Source organism: Salvelinus fontinalis, chromosome 4, assembly GCF_029448725.1.
Source record: "Salvelinus fontinalis isolate EN_2023a chromosome 4, ASM2944872v1, whole genome shotgun sequence".
In the NCBI taxonomy this organism is placed as follows: domain Eukaryota; kingdom Metazoa; phylum Chordata; class Actinopteri; order Salmoniformes; family Salmonidae; genus Salvelinus; species Salvelinus fontinalis.
Window position 1 is genome coordinate 17,774,693 of NC_074668.1, and position 25,863 is coordinate 17,800,555.

The 25,863-nt window shown below is 45.0% G+C and overlaps 1 protein-coding gene, 1 long non-coding RNA gene and 2 other non-coding genes across 14 annotated transcripts in view; 1 reads left to right on the plus strand and 3 right to left on the minus strand.

Moving 5' to 3' along the window:
- The window catches only part of LOC129853218 (ubiquitin-associated protein 2-like), a 33,920-nt gene extending 17,841 nt beyond the window's left edge, over positions 1-16,079 (minus strand). Inside the window, exons 1-22 of one of the 10 annotated variants that reach the window (XM_055919016.1) lie at positions 15,669-16,058; positions 13,830-13,967; positions 13,596-13,673; positions 13,321-13,431; positions 12,622-12,775; positions 12,414-12,500; positions 5,988-6,051; positions 5,642-5,733; positions 5,002-5,057; positions 4,845-4,906; positions 4,179-4,371; positions 3,831-4,077; positions 3,191-3,450; positions 2,721-2,914; positions 2,362-2,611; positions 2,092-2,131; positions 1,874-2,003; positions 1,586-1,643; positions 1,255-1,441; positions 1,036-1,127; positions 758-808; positions 410-488 (exon numbers count right to left, since the gene is read on the minus strand). In XM_055919016.1, coding sequence (XP_055774991.1) covers positions 410-488; positions 758-808; positions 1,036-1,127; positions 1,255-1,441; positions 1,586-1,643; positions 1,874-2,003; positions 2,092-2,131; positions 2,362-2,611; positions 2,721-2,914; positions 3,191-3,450; positions 3,831-4,077; positions 4,179-4,371; positions 4,845-4,906; positions 5,002-5,057; positions 5,642-5,733; positions 5,988-6,051; positions 12,414-12,500; positions 12,622-12,775; positions 13,321-13,431; positions 13,596-13,673; positions 13,830-13,925 — 2,581 coding nt within the window. In that variant the 5' untranslated portion in view covers positions 13,926-13,967; positions 15,669-16,058. Of the gene's footprint in view, positions 1-409; positions 489-757; positions 809-1,035; positions 1,128-1,254; positions 1,644-1,873; positions 2,004-2,091; positions 2,132-2,361; positions 2,612-2,720; positions 2,915-3,190; positions 3,451-3,830; positions 4,078-4,178; positions 4,372-4,844; positions 4,907-5,001; positions 5,058-5,641; positions 5,734-5,987; positions 7,672-9,495; positions 12,389-12,413; positions 12,501-12,621; positions 12,776-13,320; positions 13,432-13,595; positions 13,674-13,829; positions 13,968-15,512; positions 15,618-15,652 lie in introns of those variants that run through there. The other 9 variants (XM_055919015.1, XM_055919017.1, XM_055919013.1 and 6 more) reach the window with 9 other exon arrangements.
- Positions 2,245-2,322, minus strand: LOC129854662 (small nucleolar RNA SNORD121A). The gene has a single exon (XR_008759367.1). It is a non-coding gene; the product is annotated as a small nucleolar RNA SNORD121A (small nucleolar RNA).
- Positions 3,659-3,737, minus strand: LOC129854661 (small nucleolar RNA SNORD121A). The gene has a single exon (XR_008759366.1). It is a non-coding gene; the product is annotated as a small nucleolar RNA SNORD121A (small nucleolar RNA).
- A 999-nt stretch (positions 16,080-17,078) lies between the features above and the next one.
- LOC129853220 (uncharacterized) lies at positions 17,079-24,901 on the plus strand. 2 transcript variants are annotated; one of them, XR_008759105.1, is made up of 5 exons: positions 17,079-17,274; positions 17,358-20,241; positions 20,522-20,636; positions 21,045-21,191; positions 24,778-24,901. It is a non-coding gene; the product is annotated as an uncharacterized LOC129853220 (long non-coding RNA). The 2 variants fall into 2 exon arrangements; XR_008759104.1 differs by lacking the exon at positions 17,079-17,274 and having other exon boundaries at positions 17,281-20,636.
- The last annotated feature ends 962 nt before the right edge of the window (positions 24,902-25,863 follow it).

A 25,863-nucleotide genomic window follows, 5' to 3' on the forward strand; every position in this document is an offset into this window, starting at 1 on the left:
CTATTAATTAGCAAAACGTGTTTTCACTGTCATCACGGGGTGTTTCGTGTAGATGGATTATCAATAAACTTAATCCATTTTGTATTCAGGCTGTAAAAACAAAATGTGGAATAAGCCAAAGTGTATGAACACTTTCTGAAGGCACTATGTGAGAGTATGAGTAGTTGGGATGAGCTGAATTAGCTAGTTCTGTTCAATTCAAACAACTCCGCCCCACCCCAGAAGAAAATCAAGCTTTAATTATACTTTTAGTCAGAGGAGATGGAGATTGTCATTGAGGTAGTCCACAAATTAAGATTCAGCTATGTGCTTGTAAACATCATTATCTCCATATTATGGTGTGCACCCAAGATCTGGTTCTGGCCACCGAAAAGAGTGCATTTGTAAATGAGTGTGGAACAAGCATTACCTGAGTATGGATTGTTGGCTAGCCCATCTCTGCCAGGCATTGTTGCGGTTGTACCAGGGAATGCAACTCCATAGTAGTCCTACAGAGAAATAGACACCAGGAGAAACCAAACATCAGATTCAACAGTCATCGAGGAAGTCCACATATTACGATTCAGCCATGTGCTTGTAACCATCTCCATATTATGACAGGGACACAGATATGCAATATTAATCATTAACATTTATTTTTGTTTGGGTCATCTAAACCAGAGACCGTGCTAGAGTCCGTCTGGGCAACCAGAAATGTGTGCTGCATTGCTCTTCATCGACGTAGTAAGTGATGATCCATGTGTGAAAAGTTACTCACCATAGGCAGACGAGACTGCAGCATCTGTAGGTCCTCATATCCATAGATCTGCTTTAGAGCGGGACAATGACCAAATGAAACAGGTCAACCGAAAGAATCCACATATTCAACCAAGAACCAAAAGGTATGAAAGGGAAGAGAGCGCGAGAGAAAGGGTGCGATGGCAGACCAGTGAGAGAAAGACTTGGGGAAAACGAAACTGGTAAAGAGAAATGGATGGGAATTCATGGAAACAAAGAAGGAGAGCATGCAAGAGAAAAGAGGGTTAGCGTAGTTACCGGGTATGCAGGGAGCAGGCCTCCAGGGCCCATAATGTACTGATTAGCCAGCAGAGGGGGCACTCCTTGGGCCAAGTTAGGGGGGGCTTTGCCTGTGGAACAAGAATGAGAGACAGAGGGGAGTCACACGGGTCTACAGTCAAATAATACAGACAGCGAGTAGGACCGTTAAGTGACAAAAAAACCCTGTGTGTGACAGTATGGTTCTCCTGAGCTCACCAGAGGTGGTGTTCAGCAGGGGTTGGGCAGTGCTTCCGGCAGCTGAGAGGGCGGTGTTGCCACTGGCGGATAGACCAGGTGCTCCGGGGACATGCATCATGCCATTGGAGCTGCTAACCGCAGCATTGATGGAAGGGCCAGATGAGGAAGAGAAGGCATGGAGACTACTGCTCTCCTCACTGGTCATCTGTAGGGCGGAGGGAGGGAGAGAGTTGGACTGACAGCAGTTTAGTTTTTTGGTAGCATTTTTCCTCTTCACATTTTCAGTGCTTATTTTAGATCCGTTTCGGACGTGATTTACATTAACCCCAAAAGACGCCGCCGTGCTGACCGTAAGGGAGGAGCTAGTGGAGAGGGCAGATCCTGATGAGTATGTACTGGTCACATGACTGGGGAAACCGTGGCAGAGAAAACAGGTAACGTTACCAAATCATCCGATGAGTCTTAAAAAGTTTGAACCAACTCATTACAACAAGGACTTTATTATTTTGTCAGTCAATAGAGGAGATGGGAGATTCAGTCATTGAGGTAGTCCACATATTAAGATTCAGCTATGTGCTTGTAACCATCATCATCTCCATTATGAGAATTACTGGGGGGAGGGGAGTGATGGGCTTACCTGCTGACAGATTGCAGAGGGGCAGAGTGGGAAGGTGTGGGGGCTGGGGAGGGAACATGGTGGACGGGGCCACTGTCACTGCTCATGGGAGGTGATTCGGGCTTAGGGGTTCGAGAAGCCAACGACATCGCTGAAAGAGAAGAAACAGATAAGCAAGCATGCTGGACTTAACCATGAAATAACACTTTCGGCAATCACAAATTCTCCTGAGTACTTACAGTCCTGTGGGCCCTGAGTCCTCACACCACCATAGCCATTCTGTGAAAGACATTGACATTCTCAGTCGGCCATCTTGATTTCACTATACAGTGCTGATATAGTAAAGCTCCAGTAATCTTAAATAATGCCTGAGGGTCTTAAATGTCCATTGACCATAGGAGATTCAGTCATTGAGGTATTCCACATAGTAAGAGTCAGATATGTGCTTGTAACCATCATTATCTCCATATTTATGAGACAGGAGTAGTCAATCGAGAGTCTGACCACACCTGACAAGTGCAGTGTGGGTGACTCACAGCAAGTGGGGCGGCGGGGGCGTCTTTGCTCTGGGGGTAGCCTAGGTGGGGGGGCATGCCCTGCGTGGGGCCGTTGTCCACTCTGCTAGCTGAGGGGGTGGAGGGTGGGGCGGCGCAGGGGAGACCCGGGGAGGGGGATGGCGTGGCACTGGGCAAACCCAGAGAGGGGAAACTGGGGTCTGATATTGACGGAGGCACAGACAACAAGCTGCCAAGGGGCTCACTGCAACAACAACGTAAAGGGACGAGTTAGTGTAAAGCAAGTTCACCGTGGCCTCTACCCCTATACAACACAGTGATACTAATTAAGCTAAAGAAAATGCAATAAACACCTGACTGGTCCAGGTTTGGAAAACAAGCTGCTTTGGGGCTGGGGTACAGCTGTGGGGGCCGGCTCCCTGGCAGGCTCAGCCTGGTGGCCCATGTCAATCACACTGGGCTCCGAGTCAAAGTCCAGGGCCCCAAACTGCACGTTGAGGCCAGACACATCTGCTGAGCCTGGCATCTCCACCGCAGATGAGGGGATCTGAGAAGACCGAGCAAGAGGGATTAGGAAAGAGGATGAGAGGGACATTAACACATGAAATCCCACCGCAGCACATAAACTATTCACAAAGTTTGATACATAAAACGCACTCAGTCACACGCTCTAAGACATTTCAGACTGAATGTGTGACCGTGTGCAAAGTTGCACTTACCTACAGTACTTTTAGATATGTTTACAAATGGTTAAAAAACAAACACTCATTGTTATGTACCCTCTGAGTGAGCAGGCAGTCTCTACTTCCACACGTTTCCTGACCTTTGAGGGAGGAGGTACTCTGCGTCTCTGGGTCTTGATCTGCCTCTGTGGGGGTTCAGCCATAGGAGCCTGATGGTCCAGGGAGGGTCCGTCTCTGGGAGGCGGGGGCCCGGCGTCGTAGTGGCCTGGGGGAGTAGGGACCTGGGGGGGAAGAGACAGAGGCTCTGCCTGGGGCAGGGAGCTATGCTGGGCCTGCTGCTGCTGCCGCTGGGCCAGCTGGCTGAGGACAGCGGACGGCTCCGGCTGCATCTTTAGATCCACTGGAGAAGACCGAGAGAATAGTTAATGGTGGCATTAGCAGTCCAGTAAATAAAGATCTGACTCGTCAAATCTGCATGTACCATGAGTCTGCTCCCCCCACTGTCACCATTAGATCTCCATATATTTGACTTTTGGGGGGGGGGGGGGGGGTAGAATGAGAAGTTGAGCAGAGTGATAATGTATTGGGGAAAGAACGCAATTTGAGGATGGAAGGAGATTCAGTCATTGAGGTAGTCCACACATTAAGATTCAGCTATGTGCTTGTAACCATCATTATCTCCTCCTATTCAACAAGCCGATACAGACAAACAATGACATGTACCCACACCTCACTTGAAACTTTTCCATATGATAGCACCCGTATGAGTATGTGTCTTACAGTGAGAGGTTGGAACAGGGCCCTTCTCCACTCCCGGGGACTTGGTTTCACTGGCAGAAATGGGGGCGGAGCCTTGAACTGCAGGTGGACCGGATTCTTTGGCGACACTGCTGTTGCCCGCGGTGACCAGCTGCTGATGGGTCCGCGGGGTGAGCTGGGGCCCGTTGAGCTGCTCTGGTATCCTAACCTCAGCCGGGGTCGGTTTGGGCCCACTCAGAGCCACAAAACCAGAGCCAAGGACTGAGGACTAACGGACAGAGCAAGAGAGTTGATAGTGTGTCTGTGTGAAAGCCTGTACAGATATGTATAACCATGAAAAGGAAGTGTGTGTGTGGCTGGCTGCCTCACCAGGGCACAGTGGGTGTAGCTAGTGCCAGAGGCGGCGCTGGCATAGCTGTGTGTGGCGGTGCGAGCGCCGTTGTGGTGAGAGTTGGTGAACACCAGGCTCTGGCCCCCCACGCACACAGCAGCAGGGGGCTCCATGCCACCCAGATCCGCCTCCACATCGCCCGTCTTGGGCAGCAGCGAGCCCATGTCCACACTGGAGAGGAAAGAGGACGACCAGTACATTTACAATGGGACACTGAATGGATAGTTTAGTGTTGTACCCTGATACTGCTTCTTTGCCACAATGAAATATCACTTATATTTATTTATAATACCTGCATTTATATATCGCTCTCTCCATGAATAGTTGAGCAGAGTGAATGCAATGGAAAAATAATTCAGTAACCGGACGAAAGGATATTCAGAGATTGAGGTATTGCACAGAAAGGGTTCAGCTATGTGCTTGTAACCATCATCTCCATCATTTGACAAGCCAATACAGGGAAATTATTTCACACACCCACAACTCATATCACTAATATGAAACCTTCGCATTCCAACCCAAAGCCACTTTACTGTTATTTGTGAGAATTCGTGCTGTAAGACTAGGGGAAAGACGACAGAGATATGAGAGTATTTCATGGGGTTCAGTGTGCGTTCCTGTGAGCATTAGATTGGAGCCCATACTTGTGTCCAGATGTGATGTGGTTCGCAGGAGCAGAGGCAGTGAACACTTTGGTTTCAGACAGCTGTTGATAAAAACAGAATATCAGGAAGAGAACCTTTATGTGTGTGCTTGTGTAGCCACTGTAATATAAAGTCGAAAGTGGCAACCATCACTCACATCCTCATTCCAGTCTTCTGCAGCCCAGTCTTCCAAGTTGCCTCTCCATGTTCCTCCTATGATGGTAGGGGACAGTAGGGGTACGTGAGTTAGTCATCATGCCTGGGGGGGGGGGGGGGGGGGGGTACACCTCTGTCCAACAGAGCTCAGTCAGCAGCACAATCAGAGTTGTGTTCATTAGGGGCGCACAGAGTACACACTATAATGTATCACAAAGGAAAACAAAATACTTTCTTATTGGACAAATCCCAGGTAGTCCCTTCCTGTTTTAAAATCGTGTTTCTTCCTTTTCGGTGCCTAATGAACACGGTCGTGGTTGAGGCCAAACCGCACTGCTCCAACTGTGTCCAGGACTATACTACTACAACCATGCTTTAAAGCTCTAAAACCTACACCTCGAAAAGGAGTGGGCTACATTTCAGAACTCAGGCAAACATATTTGACCGTGTAGAATGTCAAGATCAAGCTTATTGGTTACAGCAGAGACATTTAATCCCCATCCAGGATCAAGATCCCTGTTGCCCAAAATGTTTTGAGAGTGTCTTATTTTTAAATAGGACCCCTTGTGTACACATTCAGTAATACCCCGGAGTTGTACAGAAACGGTATGAAAATCCAGATACCGCCCAACCCTACTCACCTATACCATCTCCACCTTCGTTCCCCTCTGCTTCCCAGGTTTCCTGGCGAGACCCGCTAGAGTTAGCGTTGTAGTCGGCGGGGTTGAAGATCCTTAGGTGGGGAGAGGGTTAGGGGTTCATCTATGTGCATGTAATCATTATTAAGCAACGCTATGATACAGTGAAACAGCCACGTCTACACACACTTGTTAGATATTACTGCACTGTCGGAACTAGAAGCACAAGCATTTCACTACACTCGCATTAACATCTGCTAACCATGTGTATGTGACCAATAAATTTGATACACACACATCTGAATAAACATTAACAGCAGGAGATCTCCAGTGTGGATCTTCAACTCACCCCATGCCCTGAGAGGAGAACCTGCTACCACCAGCTGCTCTTCCCCTTCCGCGACCCCCCAACCCTAAAGACACAGAGACACTACGTCTGACCTCTGCTACAAGACACAAACCAGTCTATTAAATTACACCTAATGCCTGTGTTTTAAAACATATGTTTTCAGCACAAATGTCTGATATGTGTTGCTTCAAAACCAGTTAGAGGGGGGCATGGTACAGTATGTTGGGCATGCTGCTACAAGTCAGTTACACATGTAGACTGGTAGAGAATTTTGAACAGACTGAACACCTGACACTACTTGCTCATCAGAAATCAGGGTTTAGAATTCATGCTGACAGCATTTGAGAGGTTTTAGATCAGTATACGAGGATTGGCTTAGCCTAGAGAGTTTAGGACATATGATAAATACATTTACAGACAGCAACTGCCATCACTGGCACTCCTGATTCCACTCCCTCACTCTGCATGCCTGTCTGACTTGACCCGAACCAAAACAACCTCCCTGGCTTGTCCACCCCCCCTCCCCGCTCTATAGCAGCTGCAGGACAGTAGTGCATTCAGAAAGTATTCGTACCTCATGACTTAATCCACATTGTTGTGTTACAGCCTGAATAGAAAATGGATTTAATATACATTTCTCACCCATCTACACACAACACCCCATAATGACAAAGTGAAAACCTGTCCATGTTGTAAATGCATTGAAAATAAAATTCTAATTGACATAAATTCAAACCCCTTTGCTATGACACTCTAAATTGAGCTCAGGTGTATCAAACTTATTTCCAATGTCACTACAACTTGGAGTCCACCTGTGGCCAATTCAATTGTTTGGACATGATTTGAAAAGAAACACACGTCTATATAATGGTCCCACAGTTGACAGTGCATGCCAGAGCAGAAACTATATCATAAAGTCCAAGGAACGGTCTCCAGATCTCCGAGATAGAATTGTGATGAGGCAAATATCTGGGGAAGGGTTTAAACAATTTCTATAGTGTTGGAAATGTCCAAGAGCTAAGTGGTCTCCATCCTTGAGAAATTGAAAAAATATGGAGCTACCCAGACTCAGCCTAGAGCTGGCAGTCCAAACAAACTGAGCAACTAGGCAAGAAGCACTCTGACAGAACTAGAGAGTTTCTTGGCTGAGATGGAAGAATCTGCCAGAAGGACAACAGTCTCTACAGTGGCCAGACGGAAGCCACTTCAGAGAAAAAGTTACATTACAGCATGCCTGAAGTTTGCAAAAAGGCATGTGAAAGACATAAGGGGAAAGTTTGTGGTCAGATGAAACAAAAATTTAACTCTTTGGCCTGAACACAAAGTGCTATGTCTGGAGAAAACAAGGCACAGCTCATCCCACGTCTAACACCATCCCTACCGTAAAGCATGGTGGCGGCAGCATCATGCATGGGGATGCTTTTCAGCAGCAGGGACTGGAAGACTGATAAGCATCAAGTGAACAATGAATGGAGCCAAATAGAGTCAAATCCTTGAGAACCTGCTTCAGAGTGCCAACGAGAGACTGAGGCTAAGATCTACATTCCAACAGGAAAATGACCCTAAGCATAAAGCCATGCTGGAATGGCTTCAGAACAAGAATGTAAAAGTCCTTGAGTGACCCAGCCAGTCTGTGGAAAGACTTGCAGATTGCTTTTCACCACCACTCCCCATCTAACTTAACCTGTTGGGGATGGGGGCGCTGTTTAGACTACTTATGCTAATTTGGCAAATTTTTTAAACGGCTTCCCACAAAATCCTTGATCGTACAATATGCATATTATTATTATTATTGGATAGAAAACAGTCTATAGTTTCTATAGGAGTTGAAATTTTGTCTCTAAGTGGAACAGAGCCCATTCTACAGCAATTTCCCTGACATGGAGTCAGATTTGAGAAATGTTGGCCACTGTTCTGAAGTCATTTAAAAGGGCACTGTCGTTGCTATGACTATACGGACACTTCTTACGTCTTCCCCTGGATGCCTTTACGTGATGACGATTCCAACGGGGTCGATTGCGCGTTCACAGGCCCTACAAATGAAAAAACCCTGAAGCTAGTCATTCTTTGGGAGCTGCGTCATGAGCCAAGAGGACACCGGCGCGCACTTGTTCCAAGCGTTAGTTTAGCCTGTTATATTTCTCCGGTCATCTTTTCACTCGTTATAGGAGTTAAAAACATCATAAGGTAGTTAATTTAAAGCGTTTTATAGCAATTTATATCCGTTTAGTGCGATTTTGGGACATTTATTTTTGCAACGATGTGAAAAGTTGGGCACGCTTTTCAGTTCATCCCGAACGCAGTTGACATTTCCACATGGCAAGAGGACAGCTTTCCACCAAAAGACGATTTCTCCCAAGAAAGGATCCTTTGCCCAAGATACTGATGGAAGAACAGCTCAAGGTAGGACATTTTTATTATGATAAATCGTGTTTCTGTCGAAACATTTTAGTGGCTTAGGACGCCATGTTTTTTGACGTAGCTTCGCTTGGCGCAAACTGTATTGAAAAGTAAGGATAAATTAAAAAATGTAATAACGCAATTGTATTAAGAATTAAATTGTCTATCAATCCCTGTCCACCCTGTATTTTTTAGTCACGTTTATGAGTATTTATGTATAAGAGTAGATCACTGTCTAAGTGGCGCAAGGACATTTTCTGACCAACTGAGCTACATTTCACATTGTCTAACCATGATTTTGGGGGCTAAATATAAACATTTTCGATCAAACTGTATATGCATGTTGTAATGTGATGTTACAGGAGTGTCATCGGAAGAATTCTGAGAAGGTTAGTGAAAAAATTAATATCTTTTGGCGATGTTGACTTTTATCGCTCACTTTGGCTAGAATCAATGCTGGGCTGCTAATTGCTATGTGCTAAGCTAATATAACGATTTATTGTGTTTTCGCTGTAAGACACTTAGAAAATCTGAAATATTGTCTGTATTCACAGGATCTGTGTCTTTCGATTCGTGTATGCTGTGTATTTTTACGAAATGTTTGATGATTAGTAGTTAGGTAAACACGTTGCTCATTGTAATTATTCTAGTCCATTTGTGATGGTGGGTGCAATTGTAAACTATGAAGTCTACCTGAAATATGCACTTTTTTCTAACAAAACCTATCCCATACCATAAATATGTTATCAGACTGTCATCTAATGAGTTTTTTTGTTGGTTAGGGGCTATAAATATCTTAGTTTAGCCGAATTGGTGATGGCTACTGGTGTTGGTGGACAAATAAAAGATGGTGGATTATGCTAATGTGTTTTTAGGTAATAGATGTACATCTTTACATATTGTGTCTTCCCTGTAAAACATTTTAAAAATCGGAAATGTTGACTGGATTCACAAGATCTGTGTCTTTCATTAGCTGTATTGGACTTTAATGTGTGAAAGTTAAATATTTTAAAAAAATATTTTTTTTGAATTTCGCGGCACTGGTTTTTCAGTGGGGGGGGGGGGGGGGGTGTGCCGCTAGCGCCACGCTGATCCTAGACAGGTTAACAGCGCTTGAGAAAATCTACAAGCAAGAATGAGAAAATCCCCAAATCCAGATGTCTTTTGTATGTACATCAGCCTTGCACAACTCAATGCTGTTATCACCGCCCAAGGTGCTCATACAAAGTATTGACTCAGGAGTGTGAATACTTAAGTAAAATAGATATTTATGCATTTCATTTTCAATAAATTACCTAACATCTCTAAAAACATATTTTCACTGTTATTATGGGGTATTGTGTGTAGATGGGTGAGAAATTAGATATTTTAAATTCAAGCTGTAACAAAATGTGGAATAAGTCAAAGGGTATGAATACTTTGAAGACTGTATTTTTCACACGTAATGGCACTTACAACAATTGCTGGGCGACACAAATGGACACATCGCAAACTAAAACCCCCCATCAACTAGATACCCAAATACTCACTTTATATGCCATATCGGGAGGATTATTGTAGAGGCAGTTGTATAGCATGGCAAAGTGGAATCTTGTGTGGCAAGGTACAACAAGGCTCAGTGGGACATTAGTTCAGGTTGGCCAGTACCAGTAACATAGTATAATGAGCAAAAAAACAACTGATTTGACAAGGTGCAGGTAGACAGAACAGAGCACTTACATATTTTTTTCTATCTGCAGACTGTAGCGCTCTCGATGCAATGGATTTATCAAATAACCAACATTTAATAATATCAGAGCTATAGAATTCAGATACACTACATGGCCAAAAGTATGTGTACACACCCTTCAAATGAGTGGATTCGGCTATTTCAGCCATACACGTTGCAGACAGGTGTATAAAATCGAAGCACACAGCCATGCCATCTCCACAGACAAATGGCAGTAGAATGGCCCGGCACCGTCATAGGATGCCACCTTTCCAAGTCGGTTTGTTAAATTTATGCCCTGCTAGTGCTGCCCCGGTCAACTGTAAGTGCTGTTATTGCAACGTGGAAATATCTAGGAGAAACAGCTCATCTGCAAAATAATAGGTCCCACAAGCTCAAAGGAACAGGACCGCCGAGTGCCGAAGCGCGTAAACATCACGTCCTTAGTTGCAACACTCACTACCGAGTTACAAACTGCCTCTGGAAGCAACGTCAGCACAAGAACCGTTCGTCGGGAGCTTCATGAATTAGGTTTCCATGGCCAAGCAGCCGTACACAACCTTACGATCACCACGCACAACGCCAGGCGTTTGGCTGGATTGGTGTAAAGCTCGTCACCATTGGACTCTGGAGCAATGGAAAAGCATTCTGTGGAGTGATGAATCACACTTCACCATCGCGCAGTCCAACGGGCGAATTTGGGTTTAGCGGATGCCAGGTGAAAGCTACCTGCCCGAATGCATAGTGCCAACTATAAAGTTTGGTGGAGGATGAATAATGGTCTGGGGCTGTTTTTCATGGTTCGGGCTAGGCCACCTAGTTCTAGTGAAGGGAAATCTTAATGCTACAGCATACAATGACATTCTAGATGATTCTGTGCTTCAACTTTGTGGCAACAGTTCGGGGAATGCCCTTTCCTGTTTCAGCATGACAATGCCCCCATGGACAAAGAAAGGTGCATACAGAAATGGTTTGAGATCAGTGTGGAAGAACTTGACTGGCCTGCACAGAGCCCTGATCTCAACCCCATCAAACACCTTGGGAGGAATTGGAACTCCGACAGAGCCAGGCCTAATCGCCCAACATCAGTGTACAAGCTCACTAATACTCTCATGGCTGAATGAAAGCAAGTCCCCGCAGGAATGTTCCAACATCTAGTGGAAAGCCTTCCCAGAAGAGTGGAGGCTGTTATAGCAGCAGAGAGACCAACTCCATATCAACTTCTCTAGGGTAGGGGGCAGCATTTGGAATTTTGGATGAAATGCATGCCCAAATTAAACTGCCTGCTTATGGGGCCCAGAAGATATGATATGCATATAACTGGTAGATTTGGATAGAAAACACTCTAAAGTTTCCAAAGCTGTTAAAATAGTGTCTGTGAGTATAACAACTGATTTGGCAGGCGAAAACCTGAGAAAAATCCATTCAGGAAGTCGTTTTGGGGGATTTTGTAGTTTTCTATTCAATGCCACTACAGTATCCATTGACTTAGGATTCAAATTGCAGTTTCTATGCCTTCCACTAGATGCCAACAGTCTTTAGAAATTGTTTCAGGCTTGTATTCTGAAAAAATAGGAAGTAAGAGCAGTCTGAATGAGTGGACCCTAAAGTGTCACAGAGCTTTTTCATGTGCGAGACCGAGAGGTCCTTTCTTGTTTACCTTTTAAATTGACAACGTTATTGTCTGGTTGAAATATTATCGATTATTTAAGCTAAAAACAACCTGAGGATTAAATATAATCATCGTTTGACATGTTTCTATGAACTTTAAGGATACAATTTGTATTTTTTTGTCTTACTGTTTTGACTGCGTTTGAGCCTGTGGATTACTGAAGAAAACACGCGAACAAAACTGAGGTTTTTGGATATAAAGAGACTTTATCGAACGAAAGGAACATTTATTGAGTAAATTAATGTCTGCTGAGTGCAACCATATGAAGATCATTAAAGGTAAGGGATTAATTTTATCTCTATTTCTGACTTGTGTAACTGTTCTACTTGGCTGGTTACTGTTTGTAATGATTTGTCTAGTGGGATATGTTCTCAAATAATTGTACGGTATGCTTTCGCCGTAAAGCATTATTTATTTTTTTAAATCTGACACCGTGGTTGGATTCACAAAAATCCAATGTTTTCTGAGGTTTTAGAATGAACATTTCTGTATTTGAATTTGGCGCCCAGCAGGTTCACTGGCTGTTGAAGAGGTGGGACGCTAACGTCCCACCTCTTGGCTAAGATATTGGAATGAGATGTTTGACGAGCAGGTGTCCACCTACTTTTGCCTATGTAGTGTACATCATTTTCTTAGTATCATTCACCTCTGCCAGCAACGCCCCTCCCCCTGCGACCACGGTCTGCCACTTTATCCCCAGAACACATTTCAAATCCATTCTCTTCTGGCCGCACTAAAAAGGAGGCAAAGGGAGAAACAATTACATATAAGTCAACACACGAGCAAAAACAAAGAGATAGGAAGTGTGTTACATAAATCCTATCATATCTCCCCCTTGGGTGTGTTCCCCTCACCCTCTCTGCTGCGGTTGGTTCCACGGCCCCTCCTGTTGGGGACCCCGCGGCTCCGGCTTGCCTCGCGATCACCTCTCTTCTCTCGGTTGTCCTTCATCTCCGAGGGACCTCCCTCCTTCCCTCGCGCCTTTTTCCCAACTGTCTCCCAGGTGGTCTGACAGACAAAGATACCTTATTGCAAACCCGAAGACACTCAACACTAAATAAGCAAACTTGGAAAATGGGTACTAGATTTGGTTATGAGAATATATTGATGGCAAACTTGGTACTGACTAGTCAAGTGGTTGGAGGGGCTATCTGCAATTGGTCCATCAATTAATTTTCTTTAAATTGATGTATACTCATGGATTCTTAAAGAATATAATTGAAAATGCCACATTAGCTGGCATCCCACCAGAAGCCAAAATACAACCGCGTTTGACACCTTTGTTTGTGTAAAAATGTAAACAAACACTATAGCCACAAAACATGGTTAAAAAACAAAGATTTTTTATTTCATGGATGGTCAGTCCATAAGTCAGACTATGAATTTGAGAGTGGCTACATTTCTTCAGCCTTATCACTCAGCTGTTTACCAAAACAGTAGCTAGGAGGCCGCTTTGTTGTTGTTGGAACTACAGACTACCCCTTTAATGAGAGTTAGTGACACTGGATGTGTCAGAGCATGGGTGAAGGTGAGCGCCTTTCGGGGACCCTCACTGTGTCAGAGGTGCTTTCCAGCAGGAAATTGATGGCTCTGTTGACATCCTCATTGCAGTCATGGAGGGCCACCATGCACTCATCTTGGGTCTTCCCAGTCACCTCAATCAGCTGTGGGAACACAATCAGCACGTAAACAACTTAGCTTTACTGACACAAGCACACCCACACAGATAGATGTGGGGCTAGTGTGCATTGGTACTGAACTTAATCATACACATACTAGGCCACATAAATATTCAAAATTTTTACAACTTGTTTCACACTGTACTCACCTGTTTGACCTTATCCTCAAAGTCTGCATCATTTTTGTCATAGATCATCTGGGCAAGCCGAATCTGTTCTGCTGTGGCCTGCATTCAAAGAGGGCAGTTATACACATGGCAACTATTGTTGGTTTGTGTAATGAGACTAATAGGTGAGATACGTTTTTTTACTGTAATGGCAGGAGAACCAAAGGTACACTGTGTACATCATGTTGCTAATCTTAAAGTGTGTATGAAACTCACTTTTATCTGTTTCTGTGGTTGTGTGGTTTGTGTGGTAGTGGGCAGCGCTCTGTCCCGAGTTCCTCGAGCTGGATTGCTGACCACTGAAGTCATCATATACAGTATATACAAAACAATGTATGTACAAAATAGAAAAATCTGAAACAGATTAAGAGGGCGGAAATCATCAATCATTTCAACCTGCTAGACAAGCCTTGGATCTCTGTAGTGTACACAGTACGTAGTCTTGCTTTTGTTAACTTTTCCATGTAAGACTAACCCCATCCATTTCCCCTCATGTTTAAATTTAGACATCGAGACCAGGGGGAGGCTGTTCTGGTGTCAGCTTACATCTCTCATGCACAGTCAAAAACAGTTTCACAAACATAGCTAGATGTACAGGTCAAGCAAGCGTCACACATACATCTGACTAAGGTTAGAACATCCTAACCTCAAGTTTATTAAATGGCACATTTGAGTATTGACTACTTATAAAGCAATTATGTTGCTCTGTATTGAAATGGCCAAGTAGTTTGGTATGGCTGTGAATATGAAGCTAAGCTAGCTAATGTAGCTTAGTCAACTATTTTGAAAGTTATAACGAGGGCCTTGTGCAACAACAGCGCCTAGTCCAAATCATGGGCAGCCATTTGGGATTGCAAAAAACGAATTTGCGACGTGCCAGGGGTTCATGTGCCCGTGAAGTTAATAAAAACATTAACGTTAGTTAGCTAAATTAGGCATCACTACCGGACTGGCAAGCGGCTATAGTAGATTGCCTAGGTAGTTAGCTGAAAAATCAACTGATTAATGTAATAATGATAGTGCGTAACTGGCTTGTTACCACTCGTCTCGCTAACATTAAACAGATGCCATTATTAGTTATTGTGACAGCTGCATTCTCTAATCCGGGTGGGAACACATGAACAAACTAGTTGATTATATTAACTACTATTAAATTAGCTAGTAAATTAGGCTAAGGTAGTTAGCTAGCCAATTTAGACGAGCGTCCTCGTTATTGAACGAAAATAAGTCTTACAAAAATATTTCTGAGCAGGATTAACGTTACGTTATTTCCAACAATCAGTGCGGCCCAAAAGTATAGCTTCAGAGTTTGTTTATTTCGATGATTCACGTGTCAAGAGGATGACCAACGTTGACTTGCTAACGTTAGTTAGCTAAAACATTGCCAAGAAAAAGTAACAGTATTTGTTTAAAAGTACAAATTGAGCCTGGACAAAGGCCAAATGTACTAATTGCCTCAACGTTAAATATCCAGATGTTTTAGGTATTAACCCCATAACGCCACATAGATAAGCATGCTTACGACGTTATAGCAGATCACTTTCGACAAAAATAAACAATGTTGAGGACGGAACTCTTTGTGTAACCGGCTAAGTAGCTAGTTAAGCTACTGGTCGCTCCCATTGGACCAGAAAAATTAGTTACCCAACACAGGTCCTCTTATGTTAAATTAGCTAATAAAATGTAGTAACGTTAGCTATGTACAACTTGTAAAGTACTATGATGTAACACGAAACGATTTGCTAGCAAGAAGCGTGTGAACATGGCTAGCTAGTCAGTAGTTAGCTACTTGACCCGTGGGTTAGCTGATAGCATGCTAGCAAATCTTTCTAGCATTTGAAAACGTTCGCACAATGCAATTGCTACGGCAGAGCTAGAATCTCCTAGCTCCATCCGCACCTCGTCGTCGCTTAAGTGGCTAACTGGTAACGTCAAATGATGGCCCGGTCTGTCTCTTCGCGAATAGTTTTACTGAAGTGAATCAAACGCATACAACAACTGCACGGACTGTATTTTTCGTTTATGTTATCATAACGAACCTTTTTATTTCTTTACCTGCTAACACGCTTCGCTCAGCCAGCAGCAGATGCCGTCACGTGACCCACTGCACAGTTGTTCAACCCTAAATAACTGAACCAGCCACTCACAACTGGCCTAGCAGATCAGATGGTTTTACGCACTCTGCTCTTGTGTACGTGCTTGCTCCCTCTCCCCCGGAACGCGCAGTCAGATAGAAAGAACCCCATACAGAATCAGTCGATATAATCGAGAACAATCATCAGAAATCACGCGATATGAATCAGACAGTGAGTGGGGCGCCGCCTGACCCACTAGTTTGTCAGAAGGTTCAAATCAGTCAGTTTCATATCTAAATTTGGCTCCCGAGTGGCGCAGCGGTCTAAAGCACTGTATCTCAGTGCTTAACATACACCCGTGTTCGATTACAGGCGGTACCACAACCGGCAGTGATTGGGAGTCTCATAGAGCGGCACATCATTGTAAATAATAATTTGTTCTTAACTGACTTGCCTAGTTAAATAAAGGTTCATTTAAAAAATGTAAGTATTACGATGGTGGCGGTAATGATCATTTTTATTGCGCTATAACTAAAATCTTCTTCTGACGTCCTTTCCCTTGGTCAAAGGTACATAATCGCATACATTTTTAAAACTGATTTACAAAGCCAATGTAATGGATTTTAAAAAGTGTTTTTACCCCGCGATAGCCCTCTATTATGACCCATAGTAGCGAAGAACAGTTCTTGCTTGCAATTCGATCTGAATATATAAAACATTTAAAAGGATTTGCAATTTTGCATTAGCAGTTCATTCGGCTTAAATTTCCCGGGAACCATGGCATGGTGTCATTTCCTGTTTTCGGTGCTATGCTGCGTCTCCTGTCTCTGTCTTTAATAATCTCCCTATTTTTCCAGAAGTGTGCACTAGTACACTTTCTCACATGGATTTAAACTCTCTCAAGCCAATGCTTACATATCCAAAGTGGGTACTTAGAAAGACTAATTTCATATGATATGCCTACATTTAAAATGTATATAAGGGGGTACTTTTGGGGCACTATGGGCAGAGCACGATGTGATTGGGCCTTCAATAACCAAAAAAGGTTGAGAACCACTGGACTAGGCAAGTATCAGATGGTACATTATAACAATTCCAGCAATAATCATCCATTAGCCAAGATGCCCAAAATATTCCTGTCCCGTGCTTGTTGAAGCCGAAAGATGTGTCATCATCGGTCTCAGGAGGCATTTCAGACTACTTAATGTCCATACGAAGCACAACTTCCTACCCATAACTGTCTATAGATTCCCTATAAGAAAATAATTGAGTGTAAGCAAAGTAACTCCACTAGTCATGCATTATGATACAGTAGATAATTATGTGTCCTATGTATCAGATAGTTTAAATGTAATTAATATTATATCTTCATTTAGGATAAATCAAACTTAGTTGTTATTGTCTTGTTTTTCTTTTCGAAGAAAAAGAGCCACGCTGGTTTACAAAGACCTGACTAGAGGCGTGAAGAAAAAGAGCCACGCTGGTTTACAGAGACCGGACTAGAGGCGTGAAGAAAAAGAGCCACGCTGGTTTACAGAGACCTGACTAGAGGCGTGACAGCACACCCCTGCCATCAACTTGGATCGGTGAGAAAGATGCTCTGTTCAGTTCTGTTTAACTTAATTTAACCAGGATAATCCACACAGTAACAATTGTCACTAATCTCTAGGTCTAGGGAGTACTTGGAGAACAGAAACGGTTCCCTCTGCAGCAGAAGTTGTGCCCAGCTGCAGTGATGCACCTCCTCCACCAGCATAAAAAAAAGAAAGGCAGAGGATGTTGAGGCCTGGAAGAGGTTGAGGGAGCTACTCCACACTACAAATCAGCCGGGCTAGACAATCTAGACCCTCTCTTTCTAAAATTATTAGCCGAAAGTGTTGCAACCCCTATTACTAGCCTGTTCAACCTCTCTTTCTTATCGTCTGAGATCCCCAAAGATTAGAACGGTGCCGCGGTCATCGCCCTCTTCAAAGGGGGAGACACTCTAGACCCAAACTGCTACAGACCTATATCTATCCTACCCTGCCTTTCTAAGGTCTTTGAAAGCAAAGTTAACAAACAGATCACCGACAAATTTCAAATCCCACCGCTACAATCTGGTTTCCGAGCTGGTCATGGATGCACCTCAGCCACGCTCAAGGTCCTGAAAGTTATCATAACCGCCATCGATAAGAGACATTACTGTGCAGGTGTATTCATCAACCTGGCCAAGGCTTTTGACTCTGTCAATCACCACATTCTTATCGGCAGACTCAACAGTCTTGGTTTCTCTAATGACTGCCTCGCCTGGTTCACCAACTACTTCTCAGACAGAGTTCAGTGTGTCAAATCGGAGGGCCTGTTGTCCGGACCTCTGGCAGTCTCTATGGGGGTGCCACAGGGTTCAATTCTCGGGCCGACTCTCTTCTCTGTATAGATCAATGATGTCGCTCTTGCTGCTGGTGATTCTCTGATCCACCTCTACGCAGACAACACCATTTTGTATACTTCTAGCCCTTCTTTGGACACTGTGTTAACTAACCTCCAGACGAGCTTCAATGCCATACAACTTTCTTTCTGTGGCCTCCAACTGCTCTTAAATGCAAGTAAATCTAAATGCATGCTCTTCAACCGATCGCTGCCCACACCTGCGCGCCCGTCCAGCATCACCACTCTGGACGGTTCTGACTTAGAATATGTGGACAACAACAAATACCTAGGTGTATGGTTAGACTGTAAACTTTCCTTCCAGACTCACATTAAGCATCTCCAATCCAAAATTAAATCTAGAATCGGCTTCCTATTTCGCAATAAAGCATCCTTCACTCATGCTGCCAAACATACCCTCGTAAAACTGATTATCCTACCGATCCTTGACCTCGGCGATGTAATTTACAAAATAGCCTCCAACACTCTACTCAGCAAATTGGATGCAGTCTATCACAGTGCCATCCGTTTTGTCACCAAAGCCTCATATACTACCCACCACTGCGACCTGTATGCTCTCGTTGGCTGGCCCTCACTTCTTATTCGTCGCCAAACCCACTGGCTCCAGGTCATCTATAAGTCTTTGCTAGGTAAAGCCCTGCCTTATCTCAGCTCACTGGTCACCATAGCAGCACCCACCCGTAGCACGCGCTCCAGCAGGTATATTTCACTGGTCACTCCTGTCACGTTCTGACCATAGTTCTTGTGTGTTTTACTTGTTTTAGTGTTGGTCAGGACGTGAGCTGGGTGGGCATTCTATGTTGTGTGTCTAGTTTGTCTGTTTCTATGTTTGGCCTAATATGGTTCTCAATCAGAGGCAGGTGTTTTGTGTTGTCTCTGATTGGGAATCATATTTAGGTGGCTTGTTTTGTGTTGGGATTTGGTGGGTGATTCTGTCACGTCTGTCTTCCTCTTCTTCCTCTGAAGAAGTGTAACAAGGATCGGACCAATACGCAGCGTGATAGGTATCCATGTTTTAATATAGAATACTGAACTATGAACACCAATACAAAACAATAAACGGGAACAAACCGTAACAGTCCCGTGTGGCACAAACACTGACACAGGAAACAATCACCCACAAAATACCCAAAGAACATGGCTGCCTAAATATGGTTCCCAATCAGAGACAACAATAAACACCTGCCTCTAATTGAGAACCAATCTAGGCAACCATAGACTTACATAAACACCTATAATGAACACAACCCCATAACTCTACAAAAAAAACCTAGACAGTACAAACACCCTAGACGAGACAAAAACAAACAAACCACCCTCGTCACACCCTGACCTAACCAAAATAATAAAGAGAACAAAGATAACTAAGGCCAGGGCGTGACAACTCCCAAAGCCAATTCCTCCTTTGGCCGCCTCTCCTTCCAGTTCTCTGCTGCCAATGACTGGAACGAATTGCAAAAATCACTGAAGCTGGAGACTCATATCTCCCTCACTAACTTTAAGCACCAGCTGGCAGAGCAGCTCACAGATCACTGCACCTGTACATAACCCATCTGTAAATAGCCCATCCAACTACCTCATTCTCCATACTGTTATTTATTTTACTTATTTTACTCCTTTGCACCCCAGTACCCCAGTATCTCTACTTGCACACTGATCTTCTGCACATCTATCACTCCAGTGTTTAATTGCTATATTGTAATTATTTCACCACTATGGCCTATTTATTGCCTTACCTCCCTTATCCTACCTCATTTTCACACACTGTATATAGACTTTTTCTATTGTGTTATTGACTGCATGTTTGTTTATTCTATGTGTAACTCTGTGTTGTTGTTTGTGTCACACTGCTTTGCTTTATCTTGGCCAGGTCGCAGTTGTAAATGAGAACTTGTTCTCAACTAGCCTATCTGGTTAAATAAAGGTGAAATAAAAAATAAAAAAACATGCCTGCAGTGGAGCTGGAATGTCCTCCACCCAATGCCATCTGCAGTGTGTGTAGAGTTTTGGAGGAGGCTGAGCTTTGGCGCTGTGGGGATTGTGGCTCAGATAAATATTCCTGTGCCTCCTGTGCTGTGTGAACACACAGCACTCCAAACATTGTACACCAGTTGGAGTTATGGAAGGTAATGTATTTTATGTTATGTCAACAAACCTGTCAACTTATGGCTTAAAAAATTGCTTCCCAGTCCAAAATGTTGATCCTGTACATACAGTTCAGTTTCTATAAAAGTTATAGTTCCCTGCAGCGATAAGGTAAATGTGGCTAAATCTGTCATGCCAAGCACAGAGTTGATTTGGAGTTTTCTAACAACTTGTGTAATGAAATATCCCCCTGATGGTGTAGTTTCAAATCTGCAGCTACTGTAGTCTGTTCTTCAACAAGTTTGTGTCTGTCTGTCTTAGTCAGGGCAGTTCGTCCCATGTGTCCCGGTGGGCCTACAATGGGAGTGGAAGAGACAAGGTGACCATGACTGTCAAAGCCAGTACAACCGTCTTTTGACAGTTGTTGACGTTAGAGGTAGGCCTTACACCAAAATTGGAAACTATGACATCTGGCTCTTTTACCATCTTGCAGATTGTATCAGAGAATCAATTGTAGCAGAGACAGTTTCTTCCTCCAAGCCATAAGACTGTTGAGGAAAACTGAACTGACTCTTTGCTTCTATGGCAACTACTGTACTGTACTTATTAATATACTGCATTTATTTACTTATTTCATTGTATTGTGCACACTATGCTGTATTCCTGGACAAATAACAACTTTGACTTTGATTTAATTGTATCTAGTTTACCATAACCCTGTTCACTCAGTTGTTATGATAAAAATATGGAGTCATTTCGAAAGTTCTTAAGAGGAATGCATCTCACCAACATCGTAAGTAATGTTTAGTAATGCAATCTAAGAAACGGAATGTCCTCATTTCAGGACGAGCTCATGACGTCTGGCTAAGGCTGTGAGCTGGAACCTGTCACCCTGATCTGCCACAGACTCTACCTTTCCACCCCCCGAGAGACTGTCAGGAAGTTGGTGCCACTGACCTCGGACAGAACAAAGTGTCCTCTCTGTCCACAGGTATGTCAATGATAACAATTAAGGAACAACTATAATGTCCCAGTAAGCTAGGATTCTTATTTACATTCAGTGTTGTTCATAATTTATAATAGGAAATATATCCAACCTCAGTCATCTTTCTTATATATATTCTATCATTGCCTTGCCAAACAGTAGTAATGTTACGCGGCAATACCATTGCAAGCCTCTCAAAAACCCAATACTTCGTCCAAGTCGTGGGAGGCGGAAACAGGTCAAGTACGGGATTGCCAGACAGGGCAAAGTTTTGTGGGTGGCCGCTACGGTTGCCATGAAGGCCTGTCTGGATCCACAACACGCTGGATAACGGGGCTCTGGCAAAGCTAGGTGGACCAATCATCTGCTTAGTGTATACTACCGATTGCAGATACATTCACGAAGAAACGAAGAAACTAATAACCCCACCTAAATTAAGGGGCATCACCAGGATAAGGGGCAGCACCGGAATGAGGGGCAACACCGGAATGAGGGGCAACACCGGAATGAGGGGCAACACCGGAATGAGGGGCAACACCAGAATGAGGGGCAACACCAGAATGACTGGCGGATCCTGGCTGGCTGGCTCTGGCGGATCCTGGCTGGCTGGCTCTGGCGGATCCTGGCTGGCTGGCTCTGGCGGATCCTGGCTGGCTGGCTCTGGCGGATCCTGGCTGGCTGGCTCTGGCTGGTCATGGCTGGATGACGGCTCTGGCTGGTCATGGCTGGATGACGGCTCTGGCTGGTCATGGCTGGATGACGGCTCTGGCTGGTCATGGCTGGATGACGGCTCTGGCTGGTCATGGCTGGATGACGGCTCTGGCTGGTCATGGCTGGATGACGGCTCTGGCTGGTCATGGCTGGATGACGGCTCTGGCTGGTCATGGCTGGATGACGGCTCTGGCTGGTCATGGCTGGATGACGGCTCTGGCTGGTCATGGCTGGCTGACGGCTCTGGCTGGTCATGGCTGGCTGACGGCTCTGGCTGGTCATGGCTCGCTGACGGCTCTGGCTGGTCATGGCTCGCTGACGGCTCTGGCTGATCCTGTCTGGCGGAAGGCTCTGGCTGATCTTGTCTGGCGGAAGGCTTTGGCTGCTCCTGTCTGGCGGAAGGCTCTGGCGGCTCCTGTCTGGCGGAAGGCTCTGGCGGCTCCTGTCTGGCGGAAGGCTCTGGCGGCTCCTGTCTGGCGGACGGCTCTGTAGGCTCATGGCAGACGGGCGGCTTTGAAGGCTCAGTACCAACGGGCGGCTTTGAAGGCTCAATACAGACGGGCAGTTCATGCGGCGCTTGGCAGACGGACAGTTCAGACGGCGTTGGGCAGACGGACAGTTCAGGCGCCGTTGGGCAGACGGGCAGTTCAGGCGCCGCTGGGCAGACGGCAGACTCTGGCCGGCTGAGACGCACTGTAGGCCTGGTGCGTGGTACCGGAACTGGAGGTACCGGGCTAAAGACACGCACCTTCAGGCTAGTGCGGGGAACAACAACAGGGCACACTGGACTCTCAAGGCGTACGATAGGCCTGGTGCGTGGTACCGGCACTGGTGGTACCGGGCTGAGGGCACGCACATCAGGGCGAGTACGGGGAGAAGGAACAGTGCGTACAGGGCTCTGGAGACGCACAGGAGGCTTGATGCGTGGTGCCGGGACTGGAGGCACTGGGCTGGAGACACGCACCACAGGGAGAGTGCGTGGAGGAGGAACAGGGCTCTGGAGACGCACTGGAAACGTGGTGCGTGGTGTAGGCACTGGTGGTACTGGCCTGGAGCGGGGAGGTGGCGCCGGAAATACTGGACCGGGCAGGCGTACTGGCTCCCTTGAGCAGTGAGCCTGCCCAACCTTACCTGGTTGTATGCTCCCCGTCGCCCGACCAGTGCGGGGAGGTGGAATAACCCGCACCGGGCTATGTAGGCGAACCGGGGACACCATGCGTAAGGCTGGTGCCATGTAAGCCGGCCCGAGGAGACGTACTGGTGGCCAGATATGTAGGGCCGGCTTCATGACATCCGGCTCAATACTCAATCTGGCCCGGCCGATACGAGGAGCTGGTATGTACCGCACCGGGCTGTGCACACGTACAGGAGACACCATGCGCTCTACTGCGTAACACGGTGTCTGCCCGTACTCTCACTCTCCACGGTAAGTACAGGGAGTGGGCGCAGGTCTCCTACCTGACTTCGCCACTCTCCCTCTTAGTCCCCCCCCCCCAAGAAATTTTGGGGGTTTACTCACAGGCTTCCTACCTTGTCGTCGTGCTGCCTCCATTCGCCGGTATCCCTCCTCGCACTGCGCCAGAGAATCCCAGGCGGGCTCCGGCACTCGCCCTGGGTTGATCGCCCACCTGTCGATCTCCTCCCATGTAGTGTAGCCCAGATCCTTCTCCTGCTTCCGAGCTAGCTCCTCGAAATGCCGACTCTCTGTTTTTGCTGCCTCCAGCTCAGCTTTGGGGCGGCGATATTCTCCTGGTTTAGCCCAGGGTCCTTCTCCATTCAATACTTCCTCCCAAGTCCACGAGTCCTGGTTCTTTGGCCGCTGCTGCTGGTTCCTCTCACGCTGCTTGCTCCGTGGTTGGTGGGTGGTTCTGTAACGGCTGTCCTCCTCCTTTTCAGACGAAGTGGAGGAGTAGGGATTGGACCAAAGTGCAGCGTGATATTTGGACATAACTAAGTTTATTAAAGTACAAACGAAAACCGAACACACTTCAACAAACTACAAAATAAGAAAACGAACGATGTAGACAGACCTGAACATGGAACTTACATAAAGACACGAAGAACTCGCGAACAGGAACAGACTACATAAAACGAACGAACAAACCGAAACAGTCCCGTGTGGTGCAACATACACAGACACAGAAGACAATCACCCACAAACAAACAGTGTGAACAGCCAACCTATATTTGTTTCTCAATCAGAGGAAAACGTCAAACACCTGTCCCTGATTGAGAACCATATAAGGCTAATTACAAGTGACCTAAACATAGAAACACAAAACATAGAATGCCCACCCCAACTCACGCCCTGACCAACTAAACACATACAAAAATAACATAAAACAGGTCAGGAACGTGACACTTTGCAAATGTCCATTCCCTGTATCCCTAATACTTTTGTATAATTCATTATTTGCATTATTGTTTTAACGGAAAACAGTCATCAAATTATTGCAGCTGATGCCCTATTTGGGCTTCCCAGAAAAATATTGTCTGGGACCTGCATTGAGGGTCCCAAACATGCTGAGTGGTTCTTTTGTGACCAAGACAAAGTTGACTGCTTTGTAGGAGGTGCATCAGACACACCAACTGAGGTATACTGGATTTTGAAGAATGGGATGTATCTCACAATCAGTTTAGATTCACTAGCCCTCTTCTGTGTGACTTGTGTTTGTGTGTATAACCAACAGCTGGGCTAATTTTGAAAAAGTTAAAAGGTTTGATATAAATCAGGAGAAGCCATTTATCCTTGGTGATGTGACTCTAGCATTGGAATATTCTGTCCTTACAAATATTTTTTAAGTTTAACAGATTAGATGAAACATGAACTGCTTAGTGAATGTGACTTTTTTCACTCATGCTTATTCACTTCATTTTACAGGGGTGGGTGGGGATGCGCTGTGATCCAAACCCAAAACCCAGAAACTGGACATAACTGGTGTGTTTAGGATGGCGTGCAGGCACGAGGATCCGCTGAAGTTCCTGAACCTGAAGAGAGGAGAGAAGTATGTTGATTGATGCGTGTGGGTGGGTGGATGGATGGATGCTTCAGATGTGTAGCTGGTGTAGTTTAGTTATATATAACATTGGCTACAATGACTGATGTTGAACAGTCATTTCCGGCTTGCAAATGCACTATTTTAAGGCTTGTGTAAATATCCTGTTTAATATAATGTTTGTGTCATCATCACATATCAACTGCCTTATAGTTAAAAAAACATTTCAACTTCAAAATGTCTCTTTTGGCTAGCTTTTGCTACAGCCTATGTCAATGAGCGTTAGCATTCTAGCTAACAAATGTTGCATCCAAAATAGTTATTTTTCAAAGATCACAACCAAATACAATCTTAGCGACTGTTGAAGCAAGAATCAAAACATTGTAAATGTATGAGAATCCCCAAAAATTATTTTGTTTAGAAGTAATACAAAGTTAAATCTAGGCTATGTTGAATGGGCGCAGATGGCAATGGCTTTCTTACTGCAGCCAAGAGTCACACGCATTTGTGCGTGATGCCAGTGTGTCCGGTACTGGAAAGGGGTCTATACTGGATGTACAGAATACATCCAGCATCCAGATCAGAGTTACAGTCCCATACGGAACCATTCCATGTACACACAGCACCGCACTCACATGGTTGATGACTGAGCTCCTTTCGTTTTATCTGCTGTTCTTTGTGCAATAATTATGAATGCTATCATATGTAGCTTGTTAGCTGGTGTGCCAAAGGCTATAGATGTCAGTTACCTTGTTTTTTTGTGGTAAAGCCAAAGTTGATTTCAAAGACATCTAAAAAGTACCCTTTTGCCGTGACATTGTGTATCTTAATGCTATGACCCGGTGTCGAACCAGGGATGCTGCAGCCACAACGCAGAGTGCTAACTACTATACGATCACAGCGAGCTACCGGGGCTTGAACGTCAGGGGGAAATAATGGGCTTGAATTTTGCAAGTGAAATCAATGGGAAA